The sequence below is a fragment of the Cervus canadensis genome, chromosome 8 (assembly GCF_019320065.1).
Source record: "Cervus canadensis isolate Bull #8, Minnesota chromosome 8, ASM1932006v1, whole genome shotgun sequence".
Lineage (NCBI taxonomy): Eukaryota > Metazoa > Chordata > Mammalia > Artiodactyla > Cervidae > Cervus > Cervus canadensis.
This window is the reverse complement of record NC_057393.1, coordinates 63,314,556-63,328,062: the sequence shown is the minus strand read 5'-3', so window position 1 is coordinate 63,328,062 and position 13,507 is coordinate 63,314,556. Positions and strand designations below refer to the sequence as shown.

The 13,507-nt window shown below is 33.2% G+C and overlaps 1 protein-coding gene across 7 annotated transcripts in view; it reads left to right on the top strand.

Moving 5' to 3' along the window:
- The window catches only part of ADK (adenosine kinase), a 591,696-nt gene that overhangs the window by 301,148 nt on the left and 277,041 nt on the right, over positions 1-13,507 (top strand). For all 7 annotated transcript variants that reach the window (XM_043476503.1, XM_043476498.1, XM_043476504.1 and 4 more), the window contains exons 5-6: positions 348-520; positions 3,979-4,087. In XM_043476503.1, the coding sequence (XP_043332438.1) occupies positions 348-520; positions 3,979-4,087 (282 nt within the window). The remainder of the gene's footprint in view (positions 1-347; positions 521-3,978; positions 4,088-13,507) is intronic.

Here is a 13,507-nt window from a genome sequence, read left to right as displayed (position 1 = left end):
TTATAGATTCTGGACTTTTAATGACAGTGCTTCACTACTTCTATTGGACTTGGTATTATTTTTCTGTATTAAAACTAATTAGTGACCTAAGGTTCTATATGACTTTGATTCTGAGTTCTTAATCAATCGCTCTGCTCTTTCTTTCCTTGAAAGAAGTATATTAATATTTTCTCTAGTTGTTATATCAAATTTGTTATCATAAGTGGTGATACAGGAATAGAATTCCATTCATAACAGCAACAGCTGCTCACAAAGAAACCCTTTTATGCCACCATCCATGGCAGAATACTGAACTATGTGTTCCATTTTTCTGACCCGTTAAAATTATTTATGTGCCCATTTTTCAGTGGATGATTCAGCAGCCGCACAAAGCAGCAACATTTTTTGGATGCATTGGGATAGATAAATTTGGGGAGATCCTGAAGAAAAAAGCTGCTGAAGCCCATGTGGATGCTCATTACTATGAACAGAATGAGCAGCCAACAGGAACTTGTGCTGCATGCATCACTGGTGGCAACAGGTCAGTGTTCTCTGAAGGCACACTCTGTACTAATTGACTGTTTAACCGCTTGTAAAATCTGAATTCAAATCTGAGTTTGGAATTTAGACTTCATGTTTATAATTGGTTTTAATATTTAATAAACCCTTCTTCCTTATATCACTTTTCCTTAAGTTTTTTTTTCCTTTCTCGAACCTGCTGTTGTCTCCATGAAGCATAATGAAATGAAACTTTGGAGATCATATGTTCTTGCCTATGCTTTTTATGTGTGTGTATGTTAGTTGCTCAGTTGTGTCCAACTCTTTGAGACCCCACCGACTATAGCCCACCAGGCTCCTCTGTCCATGGAATTCTCCAGGCAAGAATACTAGAGTGGGTTGCCATTCCCTTCTCCAGGGAATCTACCTGACCCAGGAATTTAACCTGGGTCTCCTGCATTGCAGGCAAGATTCTTTACCAGCTGAACCACCAGAGAATTAGAGTTAAGAATGGAGCACATTTTATTCAGTGTTTTAGAGCTAGGCTTTTGCCAAACTGACATTAAGAAAAATGTCCTTTTCAACATATCCTGAGATTGAGATGTTAAAATAAATATTTGCACATATATATTTTAATGTATATAAAATATATTTTATGTATTTTATCACATATAAAATATTACATTATATCCAGTCTCTTATAGATTACATCATCTAAAGCAGTTCTGGCAAATAGTAATCTGTTAATGCTAAACAACTTCAGTCATGGGTAGTGTACTACTCAAGAAACAAGCCATTACATTTCTAAACAGCTTTGCTCATCAGAAGATTTTTCTTTCTATGAATTTGAACGCTGTCACAGCCTGCCATGCATTGCTTTTTTCTGTGCCTTTTGCAGTTATATGGGGATATATCTTCAATACATTCATGCTTTGCTAACATCAACATTACCATGTTGCTTATCAGCACGAGCCTTTTTTCTCCATTGAAAAAGAAAAAAAATGATTTTTTTTGTTATTGTTAGAATCTGCAAAGATGATCTCTTTTAAAATAACAGTTCACTCAATACTTTACATACCTTATCGCTAGAAATGCTGTATGTCCTCCCCATTTCCTATCTCCCTTTTCTTCTTTCTTGCCTCTTGTCTTCTTTTCCTTATTTCCTACCTTATCTCTCCTCCCCTTGCTCCATTCCTTCTTTTTACCTCATTTATTTTTGCACACTTTTGACTTCGCAAATACGTATTAAAAACTTGACGATATTCTAGACAGTAGTCATGAAATAGCTAAAATAAAACTTTCAGAAATAGTTATGGTACCAAAGCCATTTTTAAAAATAAAGTTACAGGAAAGTAGTAAGTTCTCCTACACACAAAAAATAGTATTTGTAATAAATAAAACCATCAGTTGTTCAGATATTGAGATATACTTAATTAGACCTTTCCTCTTTTCAGTTTTTCTAAAATCACCTTTAGTAGGCAGGTGCAGAGATTTCCTATTAGTGAGAAATGGATCAACTTCTGCCTGTTTTACCACTCAAGCGACAGTAAAATTGCTAAATTGTTTTTATATGTTGTTATTTTAAAGAGCATTTGTGATAATACTAGGTTTTCCAGATGACAGCAGCTTAATTTATATACTCATATGAATTGCATTATCAGTATTATATAGGTAATATTGAAAGTCAGAAACGGAGGGAAACCTTTACTATCTAACTCATTTTCTAAATTGTAGAACTTAATAAATTTGGATAAACTTTTAAATAGAGCTAGAAACTCTTACTTCTACTATCCCAAACTCAGATTAAGGCAATATTTTTCTTAACCAGGTTCTTTTTCTCCAAACTCTGAACCAGGTACACTTGGATAGTAAGAATACCTGTATTTTCTTTTGGAGGAACTATTTAGTTTTCTATCGAAGAGTAGTTTTATTATTGGAATAGAATTTAGTAGCTCATACTAAAAGTATTTGGTTTTATTTAGTAACCATTTTATGCCAAAATTTTGCAGGAGTCATGATTACTAAAATGTATTTTATAGATTGAGTGGTATTCTTAATTTGTAATATAGTTATTTTATATATGCGTGTATTGATGCATATCATGCTTATTTTCATTAATCCAATTAAACATAAACAGAATGTATCTTTCAGTTAGTCATTCAGTTGGCATATGGGTGAGTAGAAATATGTTTTTGAAGATAATTGATTTATTTTTTCAAGAGAGAATCTAACCATGTTATCAAAATCTTAAGTGATGATATATTTGTGGGTTTCTTTTTTTTTTTTAATCAGAACTGTTACCAGAAAAAGTTGGAAAAATTGGCAAGTTGTTTTTTCTTATTTCTGGATCAGTAGGAAAAGGAAAAGTATTTTTGTCTGTAATGTAAACAATTATTGTGTTAAGTTTAATTGTTGGACAATAATAAAAAGTTGTATGTGATACTTGGCAGCAAGATTTTAAGTGTAGTATTGTGGTTAGATTTTTCAGCTGCAAAACTGGACCAGCACAGGGAGTTTTCAACTATAAAAAGTTATAATTTTAATCTATTATAGTGCATAAAATGTAATGAATTGCAAATTAATTTCTCATAGTAAATATGGTCTACATATATATGTGTGTTTTGCAAAATTAATCTCATTTTTGGCTTTTAAAGCATTAAATATCAATGGATATTCTGTTGATACTTGAAAACTGAATATTTTAGTTGCATATATATTTTTTTCTGTATAACTAAATAGTAGCTATTTCTTACCTGCATTTTGAACTATTAAAATATAGAAAGTAGATAATTTTATCATTTTAGTAGCAAAAGGAAGCTTAAATGCTAGTTTCTCAAAATACCAGATGATATTTAGATTAATGTCTGTGTTTTTATCAAGGTAACCAAGATGTCTTACAAAATTTTTAAAACAAAATTAACATTAGTAAAATCAATGTACAGCCGTTTGAAGAATTAAGAATTAAAATGAAAGTCATACTGAGTGAAGTATTTCAGACAGAGAAGGAGAAATATCATATGACATCCCTTATATGTGTAATCTAAAAAGAAATGATACAAATGAATTTACTTACAAAACTGAAAGAGACTCACAGACTTACAAAATGAACTCATGGTTGCCAGGGGTTCCATGGGATAGTCCAGGAATAATTAAGGACTTTGGGAAGTTCATGTATATACTGCTATATTTAAAATGGATAATTAACACAAACCTATTATATAGCACATGAAACTCTCCTCAATGTTATGTGTCAGGCTGGATAGGAGGGGGTTTTGGAGGAGAATGGATACATATATATGTTTGGCAGAATCCCTTCAGTTCACCTGAAACTGCCCCAACATTGTTAATTGGCTATACTTCAATACAAAATGTTTTTGGTGTTAAAAAAATTAGAAAAGAAGAATTAAAATGAAAACAAAAGTTGCAAAAATAGTTAGTTAACTGTATAATTATAGGACAGGTGTGACTAAGTAAAAGCCTACTTATGTTTTGTTGTTTTAGATCCCTTGTAGCTAATCTTGCTGCTGCCAATTGTTACAAAAAGGAAAAACATCTTGATATGGAGAAAAACTGGATATTGGTAGACAAAGCAAGAGTTTATTATATAGCAGTAAGTATTTGACTAATTCAAATTTCTGGTACATTTTTTACTATAAATTATAGTTTGTTGATGTACATTTAAAAATAATCGTCTCATCCTGCAAATTATATACCCATCTCAAAGCATATTTTGGGTTCACTATTGCAAATAAAGAACAGAAATATCATTCTGTGGTAACATAATTTGAATTATTTACCTTTAAATATACCTCCTTTTGGATACATTATATATAGATGTTTTTAACCAAGTGTCAAAATCTGTATTAAATTTTAAGGTCTTTTGAAGTAATTCTGGAAATTAGCCAGTTGTATTTATAGGCTACTTATGAATGATGCATGCGTTGTGTGGGAAAATATTAGTAATATAAATGTTCACTGCAAACAGTTTGAGCTTATTTGCCTAAAAAAATCTTAATTACTATTTATTCCATAGTAATTACCATGACACCTTTTAATTTAATATTTCAGAAACATTGATCATGACAAATCTGTTAAATATCAGAATAAGGGCAGCATGTAATTTCAATTATTAAGTCTTCTGACATAAAAATAATTGGTTAAGAATTCATTTCTAAAATAAGACTGTAATAAAAATTCTCCTGAGTTAATCACCCTATGAAAATCTTATTTTTATTTAATATGAGTTAAATGTGACGGATGAAAAATAAGTAGATACCTCTGAAAAATTACAAGTACTTCATATGCATATATGGTTTTGATATAACAGCTGCTGCCATTTACTACCTGAGCTGTGAAACAGCTGGTAAGATGTATAAAAATTTGATTATCCAGTAAGAACATGTTTATTGAAAATATAATTATTTCTTTCAGTCTAGTGTTAATGTCTCCTACAGCATGTTTATATGCTCTGCTGTAGGCTTTACAAGGTTGGTATTGATTTTTCTGTATAGCAAATCCTATCCCCTTTATAGCTGTCAAGTAAATGCTTACATTGAAAGGATTATATAGAGGAAAGTCACATTATGTCTTCTGCTAGTATGTAAGAAAAAATCTCAAAATTTAAAAAATTTTATGGGTTATCTTCTGTTTTGTTTATTTCTCAAAATTGTCTCATTTTTTCATTAATGTCTTGGTAGCAAGTGTTTGTAGTGTAGCTCTAAGGGGGTCTATGCATTATCTTAAACCATCTTATATTTGAAGGTCAAAGATCACATGGTTTAAAGTTTGTTGCTATTTATGCTATATTTACTGACTGAAATTTGACAACATATAATGATACAAAAATATTTTTACCCTGACAGTTATAATTCTTGGTATGTCAATATATTAATTGGACCTCAAGTTATGAGCTAACTTCAAAACAACTCATAATTTTAATGATTATGCACATATAACACATCTAGCCAATTTTGCATGAATGAAATTTTTGTAGCAGTATAGACCCATTTGCAACCAACAAATAATTGTAGCAATTATACACCATAACACATCTAGCCAACTCTGGGTAGATGGAATTTTTACAATAGTGTTAACTGGTTATTTGAGTACAGTTTTTTATAAAGTGTAGAGTGATCAGTTTTGGTCAAATTAATAAAATTGAATTACTTTTGAAACTTGTGTGGTGTATTCAGCCAGAAACAAGTATCAAAACAGATTGCAGTTGATTCATCTGTTGTAGTTGTTATCACTTAGTTTCTGTTTCAGCAATGTCATAAAAGAATGCTCTTTCACACTGCCAGGTAAATCTATAGTTTGTTCAGAATTGGCTATTTAACTAGTTCTAGAAATAGTAGATTCATACCAGATACTTGGAATGCTATTTATTCTGGGTGAACATTGAACAAATATTTATTCTGCTTAACAACTAAGAACATAATTATTCTTCATTAAAATCTGTGATATTTCTTCAGAAATGTAATGTTATTTCTACAGACTTTCAACTGTTCTTTTAAATATTTAACTCCCTTTGTGTTCAGAGCATCCAGTCTAATCTTAGTGAGAAAACTGCAAATTTAGATTGAGTTGATAGATACAACTGTACTTATTTCAAGAAATCAGATGCGCTTTCTAACACTTTCAGGTTCTGTAGGGGTTTGTAGTCATCTCACATCATCATTGTAAACTTTGGAGGTTCAGCAAGTTGAAATTGTGGGAGCTCTTTTAAATATAAAAGGTTCTTGATCTGAAGAAGTGGTTCAGTATATCTAGCATATTTCCATAAGTAAAATGTCTGTCTGCGTTGCACAAAATAATCTAAATCTACATACTCGACTTTTTCTCACTCTTCCATGAATTATTAATGGTCAGAAGCATTAAGAAAATTTAAAACTTTTCATCCTTTTCTCTGTCACATAATGCATTGAATCTACAATTGAAAGCAAAAACTTGTCTTATAAAAAATTGAAGTAGAAAATGCATACACCAGCATTCTCTTTTGGTGTAAAGTGTCCCACTTATGGCATATAAACTCAATTTTTACATGTTTAAACCAAATTCTTAGTAGATATTTAGGGATTCTTGGTTATATTAGTAGCTAATTGATTTTTGAAAACATAAACCTTAGTTGCTCTTTACCTTAGAATCAGACTGACATATCTGTTTATTAAAAGAAATATTGTTACAGTTGCCCTCTAAGACTGTGATATTTAGGAAAGGTTTATGAAAATGATGAGATTGGAGCCATTAATTTTGTAAACCATGTGTTTTCTTTTCAAGCAATATTAATGTGCTATAAAAAGTCAGCAAATCAGTGCTGTATTTCATCTTCCCTCTTGGCTTTTTATAATTATTTTTATTTTATATTTTCAGTGTTTAAAAATTTACATTTTGTTCTAAAACCATAATAGTTACAGACTTCTTCTATGTTTAAATGATCTAAGTGCTTACCATCCACTTCTTTACCCCATTTACTCCATTCCTTTATTGTTTACTTTGTCCCTCAATTGGCTGCATTCATTAAACATTTCCCAACCAATGAAAGACTAAGAACTCTCTTCTTGAGCTTATTTTCGTGTTGTTTTTATATGTGAATGACACCTTGTTTGGTGTAATATTTTATGAAACAAAGTGCCTTGTAGACATTGCTTCATTGTCCCTTAACATTTCTTATGGGAAATATAAGGTCAGGTTGGTTTTTATTTCTGTTCCTTACTATTAACTTTCTTTTTTCTGTTTACTTTGTATTTCATTTGCCACTCATTTATTCCTCTTCCTTCATTCTGTTCCACCCCCTTCCACATTTGGAAGAATAATTTATTGATTTGAGACTTTTCTCTTTTAATATAGACATTTAGTGCTATAAAATTCTCTCAAGGCATTCATTTGACTGTCTCTCAAAAATTTTGATATATCATGTTTTTATTTTCATTTAGTTTGTAATACTTTCTACTTTCTCTTTGGCTTTCATATATGACTCATGGATTATTTAGAAATGTGTTGTTTTTTCCTAAATATAGAGATTTTCCAAGGATCTTCCTTCTACTACCATTATGAATTTGTGTATTCCTCTTTGCAATTCTGATTTCTTTTCATATATTTTGAAACTCTGTTATTAGGGGCATAAATGTATGTGTTTGATTATTTGACTCATTTATCATTTGGAAATATTTATCCCTCAAAATATACTTTGTCTTCAGTTCTACTCTGTCTGATATTAATATAACCAATATAACTTTCTTTTGACTGTTGATAGTATGGTATATCTTTTCCCACTCTTTTACTTGTAACCTATTTGTCTCTTTATTTTTAAAATGGATCTCTTGTAGGCAACATGCTATTGAGTCTTATTTTTTGTCCATCCTAACAAGATCTACTTTTTGATTGGAATGTTTATACCATTCCCATTTAATATAATTATTGATATGGTTAGATTTGAGTTTTTCATCTTAGTATTTGTCCCATCTGTTCTTTAATGCCTGTCTTCTGTTTTCTCTTTTTTTGGGTTAATCCAGTATTTTTATCTCCATTGTTGGTTTAATATCTCTAACTTTCTGTTGTTGTTATTTTAGCAATTGTTTCAGATGTTATATATATTTAAAACATTGTAATCTGCCTTCAAATCATGCTGTGTGGCATCACACATGGTATAAGAACCTTGCAGTAGTACACTTCCGTTTCACCCTTCCTAGTCTTTATGCTATCACTGTAACACATTTTATTTTATAATTTTGTGTTTATTTTTTAAAACAGCTTTATTAATACATTATTCACTTACCATACACAGCCATATTATACTTTTACATGTGATAAACACTATAACATTTTTGTTGAAATCATCAAATATCTTTTAAAGAGATTTAAATAATAAATGTATATATGTTCATTTAACTTTACCATTCTAGATGGTAATGGTTCATTACCATTTCAAGAGCTCTTCATTTCTTTTGCTTAGAATCAGATTTCCACTGGGTATGCTTTTCCTTCTGTCTGAGAGCTATTTTTTAGCATTCCATGTGTTTTGGTCTGTTGATGATGAATTCTTTCCATTTTTTTATGCTTGAAAAGTCTTTATTTCAGCTTCATTTTAAAAGAAAATTTTGCCAGGTATGTAATTCTAGGTTGACAGGTTCTTGTCTTTTAGTACTCTGAAGATGTTGCTCTGCTGTCTTGTCACTTGCGCTATTTCGATGTGAAATCTGATATCCTAAATTTTGATTCTCTGGGTGTCACATGACACACACCCCTGATTCGGTCTCCTCTTAGAGATTTCCTATTTATTGCTGATTTTGATCAATTGATTATTGTGCTTCAGTTTTTAGTTTTAGTTTTCTTTTCATGTTTATTGTGCTTGGGGTTTAACTTCTTAGAGCTGTGGATTTATGGTTTTTATTATGTTTGAAATGTTTTCAGCCATTATTTCTTTAAATATATTCTTTGCCTCAACATCTATCACCTCCTATTGGGTCTCGGACTGCTTCTGTATTAGGTCACTTGAAGTTTTTTTTGTGATGGCTAAGGATTGCTACTAGTAGGTACAGGACAGTAATGTTGCTAAACATCCTACCATACATGGGACAGTACCACACAACAAAGGATTATCCAGTTGTAAACATCAATACAGCTAAGGTTTAAGAAACCCTATTCTAAGGCTAAATAATCCCTATGACTGAGGCAAGATTTATCTATACTTAATGCAGTACCCTGTTAATTATGAGTTTTTTGCTCTAGATGATGGAAATAAGTACCATTTCCAGAGGTCTGTGTGCCTAAAACTATTGTATAATCCATTTCCCTGTAATACGTTTAGATCATTCTTTCTTGGGCTCTGGTCTGTTGAATGTTCAAAAGCAAACCTCTGCACATTTCTGGGATTCTCTGTAAAGCTTTTTCTTCTTGGATATCTGGCCTCTGATGTCTACCAGCTCTGGTCCTCCTTGATTCTCAGCTCTATCTTCTCAATTTTAGTGGACTGGGAATTCTCTCAAAGCAGTAAGCTAATTCAGTTTTGTTGAATTCTGTTTAAGAGAAGCTAAAGGCAAAGGAGAAAGGGAAAGATATACCCATTTGAAAGCAGAGTTCAAAAGAATAGCAAGGAAAGATAAGAATGCCTTCCTCAGTGATCAATGTGACGAAATAGAGGGAAACAATAGAATGGGAAGGAATAGAGATATCTTGAAGTTAGAGATACCAAGGGAACATTCCATGCAAAGATGGGCTCAATAAAGGACAGAAATGGTAATTGGCCTAACAGAAGCAGATGGTATTAAGAAAAGGTGGTAAGAATACACAGAAGAACCATACAAAAAAGATCTTAATGACCCAGATAACCACGACGGTGTGATCACTCATCTAGAACCAGACATCCTGGAATGCAAAGTCAAGTGGGCCTTAGGGAGCATCACTACGAATAAAGCTAGTGGAGGTGATAGAATTCCAGTTGAGCTATTTCAAATCCTAAGGGATGATGCTGTGAAAGTGCTGCACTCAATATACCAGCAAATCTGGAAAACTCAGCAGTGACCACAGGACTGGAAAAGGTCAGTCTTCATTCCAATCCCAAAGAAAGGCAATGCCAAAGAATGTCCAAACTACCGCACAATGGCACTCATCTCACATGATAGCAAAGTAGTGCTCAAAATTCTCCAAGCCAGGCTTCAACAGTACGTGAACCATGAAATTCCAGATGCGCAAGCTGGTTTTAGAAAAGGCAGAGGAACCAGAGATCGAATTGTCAACATCTGCTGGATCATCAAAAAAGCAAGAGAGTTTCAGAAAAACATGTACTTCTGCTTCATTGACTATGCCAAAGCCTTTGACTGTGTGGATCACAACAAACTGTGGAAAATTTTTAAAGAGATGGGAATGCCAGGCCACCTGACCTGCCTCCTGAGAAATCTGTATGCAGGTCAAGAAGCAACAGTGAGAACTGGACATTGAACAACAGACTGGTTCCAGATTGGAAGAGAAGTACGTCAGGGCTGTATATTGTCACCCTGCTTATTTAACTTATATGCAGAGTGCATCATGAGATACACTGGGCTGGATGAAGCACAGGCTGGAATCAAGATTACTGGGAGAAATATCAATAACCTCAGCTATGCAGATGACACCACCCTTATGGCAGAAAGTGAAGAGGAACTAAAAAGCCTCTTGATGAAAGGGAAAGAGGAGAGTAAAAAAGTTGCCTTAAAACTCAACACTCAGAAAACTAAGATCATGGTATCCGGTCCATCACTTCATGGTAAATAGATGGGGAAATAATGGAAACAGTTAGAGACTTTAGTTTTTGGGGCTCCAAAATCACTGCAGGTGGTGATTGGAACCATGAAATTAAAAGATGCTTGCTCCTTGGGGAAAAAAAAGCCATGACCAACCTAGACAGCATATTAAAAAGCAGAGACATTACTTACCAACAAAGGTGCATATAGTCAAAGCTGTGGTTTTCCCAGTAGTCATGTATGGATGTGAGAGGTGGACTCTAAAGAAGGGTGAGTGCTAAAGAATTGATGCTTTTGAACTGTTGTGTTGGAGAAGACTCTTGAGAGTCCCTTAGACTGCAAGGAGATCAGTCCTGAATATTCATTGGAAGGACTGATGCTGAAGCTAAAACTCCAATACTTTGGCCACCTGATGTGAAGAACAGACTGATCTGAAAAGCCCTTGATGTTAGGAAAGATTGAAGGCAGGAGGAGAAGGGGATGGCAGGGGATGAGATGATTTGATGGTATCACCAATTCAATGGGCATGTGTTTGAGCAAGCTCCAGTAGCTGGTGATAGACAGGGAACCCTAGTGTGCTGCAGTCCATGGAGTCGCAAAGTGTTGGACGCGACTGAGTGACTGAACTGAAATGAACTGAATTCTGTTTGCTAAAATTTTGTTGAGGCTTTTTGCATCTGTGTTAATCAGTGATATTGACCTGTAGTTTTCTTATTTTTTGTTGTCTTTTTCTCATTTCGGTATCAGGGTGATGGTGGCCTCATAGAATGAGTTTGGAAGTGTTCCTTCCTCTCCAATTTTTTGAAAGAGTTTTAGAAGGATAGGCGTTAGCTCACTTCTAAATTATTGACAGAATTCTCCTGTGAAGCCATCTGGTCCTGGGCTTTTGTTTCTTGGGAGATTTTTGATCACAGCTTCAATTTCAGTGCTTGTAATTTGTTTGTTCCTAATTTCTATTTCTTCCTGGTTCAGCCTTGGGAGGTTGAACTTTTCTAAGAATCTGTTCATTTCTTCCAAGTTATCCATTTTATTGCCATATAGTTGTTTGTAATAGTCTCTTATAAACATTTGTATATCTGCACTGTCTGTTGTAACCTCTCCTTTTTCATTTCTGATTTTGTTGATTTGATTCTTCTCTCTTTCTTTCTTGATGAGTCTGGCTAAAGGTTTGTCAATTTTGTTTATTTTTCACAGAAACTGCTTTTAGTCTTATTGATCTTTACTATCGTTTCTTTCATTTCTTTTTTACTTATTTCTGCTCTGATCTTTATGATTTCTTTCCTTCTGCTATTTTTGGGTTTTTTTTTTTTTTGGAGGGAGGGACTTCTTTTTCCAGTTGTTCTAGGTGTAAAGTTAGGTTGTCTATTCAATGTTTTTCTTGTTTCTTGAGACAGGCTTGTATTGCTATAAACTTTCCTTTTAGAACTGCTTTTGCTGCTTTTCATAGGTTTTGAGTTGTCATGTTTTCATTGTCATTTGTTTCTAGAATTTTTTAAATTTCCCTTTTGATTTCTTCCATGATCTGTTGGTTATTTAGAAACGTATTGTTTAATCTCCATGTGTTTGTGTTTTTTGCAGTTTTTTCCTTGTAATTGATATCTAGTCTCTTAGCGTTGTGATCAGAAAAGATGCTTCATATGATTTCAATTTTCTTAAATTTACTGAGGTTTGATTTGTGACCCAAGATGTGGTCTATCCTGGAGAATGTTCCATGTGCACTTGAGAAGAAGGTGTATTATTTTGCATATGGATGAAATGTCCTGAAGATAGCCATGAGATCCATCTCATCTGTATCATTTAAGACTTGTGTTTCCTTTTTCACTTTCTGTTTTGATGATCTATCTATTCGTGTGAGTGGGGTGTTAAAGTCTCCTACTATTATTGTGTTACTGTCAGTTTCTCCTTTTTTGTCTGTTAGTGTTTGTCTCATGTATTGAGGTGCTCCTATGTTGGGTGCACAGATATTTATAGTTGTTATGTCTTCCTCTTGAATTGATCTCTTGATCATTAGGTGGTGTCCTTCCTTACTTCTTGTAATATTCTTTATTTTAAGGTCTGTTTTGTCTGATATAAGGATTGCTACTCCAGCTTTCTTTTGCTTTCTATTTGCATGGGATATATTTTTCCATCCTCTCGCTTCCAATCTATATGTGTCTTTAAGCCTGAAATGGTTTTCGTGTAGACAGCATATATATGAGTCTTGTTTTTGATCCATTCAACCAATCTGTGTCTTTTGGTTGGAGCATTTAATCCATTTACATTTAAAGTAATTATAGATAAATATGTTCCTGTTGCCATTTTCTTAGTTGTTTGGGGGTTGATGTTGTAGATCTTTTTCTCCTCGTGTATTTCTTGACTATATATGTCCCTTTAACATTTGTTGTAGAGCTGGTTTGGTGGTACTGAATTCTCTTAACTTTTGCTTGTCTGAGAAGCTTTTGATTTCTCCACCAATTTTGAATGAGATCCTTGCCTGATAGAGTAATTTTGGTTGCAGATTTTTCTCTTTCAGCACTTTAAATATATCCTGCCATTCCTTCTGGCCTGCAGTTTCTGCTGAAAGATCAGTTGTTAAATGTATGGGGTTTCCCTTGTATGTTTCTTGTTTCTTTTCCCTTGCTGCTTTTTTTTTTTTTTTCCCAGATGTTTTATATTAAACCAGAAATCTTTAATGGATGGTTGTATAGGTGCTTAGAGGTGTTTTGAGATATTTTTCGGAGAAATTTATTGGGGTTTTTGAATGGGATTTTGTTGTTCAGTCGCTAGGTCGTGTCTGATTCTTTGTGATCCCATGGACTGCAGCACGCCAGGCT